This window comes from Cynara cardunculus (genome assembly GCF_001531365.2).
Source record: "Cynara cardunculus var. scolymus isolate 2C chromosome LG 6, CcrdV1, whole genome shotgun sequence".
NCBI lineage: Eukaryota > Viridiplantae > Streptophyta > Magnoliopsida > Asterales > Asteraceae > Cynara > Cynara cardunculus.
The window spans coordinates 18,485,891-18,491,812 of record NC_037533.1 but is presented as its reverse complement, the minus strand read 5'-3'; the positions used below and the strand labels follow the sequence as shown (position 1 = coordinate 18,491,812).

The window sequence follows — 5,922 nt, the reverse complement described above, 5'->3', positions numbered from 1 at the left end:
TATGTGTATGTGTATGTGTATGTATATGTATATGTGTATGTGTATGTGTATGTATATGTGTATGTGTATGTGTATGTGTATGTGTATGTGTATGTGTGTTTGTATGTGTATGTGTATGTGTATGTGTATGTGTATGTGTATGTGTATGTGTATGTATATGTGTATGTGTATGTGTATGTATATGTATATGTAGGGGCTAATCAAATGAGAACTAACTAGTTTGTGATAACCGTGAGCTTCAATATGAGGCAATCATTTAATGATATTAATTGTATTACCTTAATTAATAGATAAAGAGTTTTAGTAAAATGATTAATTATAATTTAAATATTTTTCTTATTTAATATTATTAAATTCGGTTTCCTTAATTATCTCAACAAAATTGTATCACAGTTGTTTATCACATTGTGGTTGTGTGTGGCCTAAAACTCATATATCAATCCATGTTCAAAACGTTATCATAGTGGTATCACAATGTGTATCACAATTGGTTTTGTGTCTTACTGTTATAAATTATTGGGTATCACAGTGTGTATCATATTTGTTTTGTGTTTTACTTTTAGAAATTCTTGGCCGCAGAGAGGGGGGGGGGAGAGAAGAGAGATTTTAAAAAAGACTCATTTACCCCTATATATTGTAAGTAAATTTAAATTATTTGAAAATTAATGAATAATTACCAAAATTAATATGTTTAATAATAACCATTGATTATTAATAATGTGTGGTTGAGATTAGATCTCACAGTTATAAAAAACAATCGAGTTCTCTCTTGATTGGACCATGTATATGTATGTGTATGTGTATGTGAGACCACCCTGTTTTCATGAGACCCATGAGACTATTTTTTTACACTTGAAACTTCACAGCAAAACGTTGTGAATATTAAAAAAAAAAAGTCGAACATTCACAATATTTTGCTGTGATTTCAAGTGTAAAAAAGTGATTTCACAGGTTTCACAAAAACAGATTGGTTCATATGATCTCAAGTCTGTATATGTATATGTATATGTATATGCATATAAGAGGGGTAAATATCGTAAAAAAGTAAGAAACGAAGATTCATATATGAATTATTGAAAAAATTGGGAGAAAATCTATGTGGAGATAAATATGTGAACCGACATTAATATATGTTATTAATATATATTATAAATATGGGTTTATATAGGCATCTTCAAATAGATTTTTTCAATTATTCATTTATGAACTTTTATTTCTTACCTCCTTACAGTATTTAGAGGCCGTTTGCTAAACGCTTACCCAGTAAGTACTTACTTGGCAAATTTCCTCACTGGATGAACATGACAAGAGCCAAGAATCTTATCCGGTAAGAGCGATGATAAGGATGATGAATCTTACCCGATAAATGAGGGTGACGACTCTTACTCGGGTAAGCACTTACTAAGTAAATTGTTGCATAAAAGACGTTTTAATGTACTACAATCTTATCCGATAAAATAAATTATAGTGTTGATTTTTACTGTGAGTACTTACCGGGTAAGCATTTAAGTAAACGGTCATTTAGTCTTCTTATTTGAATCACTCATTGTATGTGTATATGTGTATGCATTATATGGCATTTTACAAGCTTTAGTAATGTAATATGAGAAGAAACAGATTTTGAATAAATCTCAGTAGAACGCTGTGAAGGTAAAAAAAAGTTGAACATCTCACAGCAAAAACACTGTGGAGGTTATCTTCACAGCATTTTGCTGTCGAGCTTCAAGTGTAAAAAAATGGTCTCACGTGATCCCAAGTCTATATACATACGTAGTGTCAATTATAAAACGAACAAATAGTTCCACGATACAAAAAGGTGTTAGGCAATGATACACGTGGATTTAAAATCCTTATTAAATTTACAAAAGTGTTAAAACTCTTTTTTAGATCAAGGCTACATAATACCATCACAAAAGGGGAAATTAAACTCCACTTTCTATAAGATAAACTTGGTTAGGTGGCTCCATGCTTTTCCTTTTGTTGCAGTAACTGAATGCATCAACGGGTTGCACCATAGAAGTACAACCCGTTGATGCCTCGAGGATCACATCTTCTTTCACAACATCTTCGATCGAATCATTGGGGGGTTCTGTTCTACAAACCCCTGATGGTAATTCACTGATCCGAGATTCTATATCCTCTTCTTTGATGCATTTCAGCGTCACAGTCTGATCTTTTATGTTGATTTCTCTGTTTGCATCATGTTTAGAGGTACTGCAGACCGGACGTGCCTCGAAAGTTGGAACAGAAGTCGGCAGTTTTTCCTCTACGCCACTGGTTTTCTTGCCAGAATTCTTGTAAACCAGATATAATACGATCTGGAGTACGCCAAGGATGAAACCTATTATGTTCGGAAGCTGAAATATTCATATTTTCAAAAAAAATTGTTAGTAATGTAAATAGACAGATATGTAATCCTTAATAACAGTAACAATAATACAGAAACCGTATAAACTACAACGGATGTAACCCTGATTTTCTTAGTAGTGAAACGGGAAAATATGTAACCCTAGAAGTGCAAGGGCTAAAAAAATATGCTTTATAAGACAGTACGGATAAAATCACATGGACTTCAAATGACATAATAAGAAGTGCAAGGGCTAAAAATATGCTTTATAAGATAGTACGGATAAAATCACATGGACTTCAAATGACATAATAAGAAGTGCAAGGGCTAAAAGTGACAATAAACTTACTGCAATATAGATGTCCTTTTGAAGTAAGCCATAGAAGAACCACATAATAGCACTCAAAACCAAGAAAAATGACAACCCAAATGGCATGAACTCTACACTCTTTGTTTGTATCACTTTTCTCTGCAATATATTCAAGAATAATATTAGATCCATTTTGTTGTTTGACCCGACCCGACCCGACCCATATAAAGAAAAACGGGTATTCAAGTACATACCATGATGCTTAGAGGTGCTGCGTATACGCTAACAGAAATGACCAAACATATCCAACCAAGAATCTCGGCTCGGGTTGGTCCTTCCGCTAGGTAGTGAGTCGAAAGCGCGATCACCCAAAATCCCACAAAGTTCAACGACACAACCAGCTTCGTAGTTTGAATCTGCAATCACAAGTTCATCTCTCATTTCCTACTACGATCATCGTAAAATCTGCTTGATCATAGGATGCAAAATATGCTTAATAAACTGTTTTATATGACTTAAGTTTATAGGACCAAACAATTGTATGTTATTGTGTAAAAACGCTATGATAAGCTAATGAGACGCTTTTGGACATCTTAACAAGGTTTTTAAGACAATTTTGAAATAATGCATGTGTTGAAAATTAATTAGGGAAAGAGAAATTTAGACGTAAATAACCTTAACGTTCTTGGGGGCGTAAGCGATGTATATGGCAATGTAAAGAGTCTCGATGACACAACCAACGGTGTTAATAGTGATGAGAAGGGTCGCATCGGTTTTAAGAGTAGCGTAATATATCCAAATCATCGAGCTGAATAGAGCCACGACGTATGGTAACGACTGAAACCCTTCGGTCGATCTTTGATTCACGATCCTGTAAAACGTTGGCCTGCATGCATGCATGCATCGACGTTATCGATTTATTACATTTATTCATTTTTAAAATTCAAAAAAAATAATTTATTTGATAAAAATATTAAATAGTAATTAATAACTTACGCAGGAGCAAGATACACCATGAGGGATATGAGGTTTCCTGCATAAACGCAAAGAGGTAATTATAATCCAATAATTAAAGAATAATAAATATTTAAAATTAAAATATTACAAATAATTAAATACCAATTTATGTGGTATTTTAATTAATTTGAAAAATAAAAGAGAATGATTTTGCGTTTTTCTTAAAATATATATATTTCAATAAATAAATAAATACGAAATTGGAGCAATGATTGGTGACTACGTAAAAACTTTTATATAATCTTAAAATAAAAAAATATTTATTTATTTTATTGTGACAAAGACAATTAATTAATAGGGTTTAAGTTGTTTTTACCTCTAAAAGGTATAGAGCTATAATAATAAATAATAAATAAAAATACCAATAAATAAAAACTCAAACTTAACAACTATAGATTAATTTAAGTAAGAGGGTTTTTTCCTACTAACTAAAACAAGCCAAAAATATAATATGTTTTCGTGAGACCACTTTATTACACTTGAAACTTCATACCAAAACACTGTGAAGATAAAAAAATGAACCTTCACAGGAAAACACTGTGAAAGTTTTTTTTTTTTTTATTAATCTGGATATCCAACCCGCTATACGAACCGACTAATCTCAGGGCGACCATCTGCTTTGCAGATAGCCCGAAGTCACCGCATTTGAACCTCTGTGGCCACAAGGGGATTTTTGTTCCTTCTTGGATTTGAACCTGAGACCTCCAGACACTTTTGACCTTTGAAGTCAAGCTCAAACCAATCAGACACCACCCTTATGATTAAACACTGTGAATGTTACATTCACAGTGTTTTGATGTGAAGTTTCAAGTGTAGAAAAATGTCTCATGAAAATAGACTGATGTCTAGATATATATATATATATATAAACTAATTATTAAAAAAAAAAAAAAGGAAGGAAGGAAGAAAGAGAATAAAAGTAGGACCTAAAATGCCAAAAGTAAAAGTCAAAGGATGTTGAAAATTGGTCATGATTTGAAAACTGAAAAATGGGATGAATTCCAATAGGAATCAATGGAACAACATAGGAAGCACCTGGAGCTGGAGGTCACACTATTTATAGCTTACACTAATTAGGTCTTAATTAATTAATTAATGAGGTGTTAGTGTTAATTAATGAATTAATTAATTAGTTGTGTTTGATTTGGATGCAATCATATTTGTTAATTAGGGTTTAATTAATTAATTAATGGGTGTGATGATGTCATATATAGAATATTGTTGGTATTTTGACCACCCAACCCACCATAACAATTAAAGAGGAGTTCAATACAGACTGGAATCACAACTATTCATTTTGGTTTCATAATTTCAAATCTGGAGTTTCAGATCTGATTCTGTTATGAGAATTTTGTGATTTCAGAACAAACATAGTTGTCACTCTAAAAGTTCTTCCTAAAAGATAGTTATAGTTATATATATATATATATATATATATATATAGGGTTGTGTTCACGTGAGATCAAGGGTTTTTCGTGAGACCCGTAAGACCAATTTATGTTCATTGATCAACTTTATAAGTTAATGATCTAATGATCTAAATTGCACGGTGGCAATTTTGTGATTATTGAGAAGTTTCGTGGCATTTATGAATGTTCAGATTGTCATATTGTAAATCTAATTCAAGGGTTGAGAATGGTTCTTACGGGTCTCACGAAAAACCTTTGGTCTTACATAATCCCAAGTCTATATATATATAGGGTTGGGTTCACGTGAGACCAAGGATTTTTCGTGAGACCCATAAGACCAACTTTATAAGCTAATGATTTAATGATCTAAAATTGTACGGTGACAATTTTGTGATTATTGAGAAGTCTCGTGGCAATTTTGTGATTATGAATGTTCATATTGTAGATCTAATCCAATGATTGAGAATTGGTCTTATGGGTCTCACAAAAAACTCTTTTGGTCTTACATGATCCCAAGTCTATATATCTATATAGGGGTTGGTTCAAATGTTAACCAAGATTATTGTGTTAACTTTGTTAACTAATCTTGGCCATTGATTTTTTACAATAAAAGGTTGTGATTAATCATGAAAAAAAATTAATTTTTTAAATTTACATTTCAAAAAACATATGTGAACAAAGAGGAAAAGGGTATTTAGGTAATTTATGTTTTTATGTAACTCCCATATCATTAATTGAGATTTGAGAGTTACAAAATAAAAAAATCACATTATTTTTGTTAATGTAAGAACCATATGAGAACACACACACACAAACATATATATATATATATATATATA

General features: G+C 31.7%; 1 protein-coding gene across 1 annotated transcript; it reads right to left on the bottom strand.

The window, feature by feature from the left end:
- Nucleotides 1-1,922: 1,922 nt before the first annotated feature.
- On the bottom strand, nucleotides 1,923-4,646 carry LOC112514236 (bidirectional sugar transporter N3-like). Its single transcript, XM_025120569.1, has 6 exons — nucleotides 4,601-4,646; nucleotides 3,654-3,690; nucleotides 3,333-3,543; nucleotides 2,912-3,073; nucleotides 2,697-2,816; nucleotides 1,923-2,357 (listed from the first exon to the last, which is right to left on the bottom strand). The coding sequence occupies exons 1-6, from the start codon at nucleotides 4,644-4,646 to the stop codon at nucleotides 1,923-1,925; spliced, it is 1,011 nt and encodes a 336-aa protein (XP_024976337.1).
- Between the last annotated feature and the right edge of the window lie 1,276 nt (nucleotides 4,647-5,922).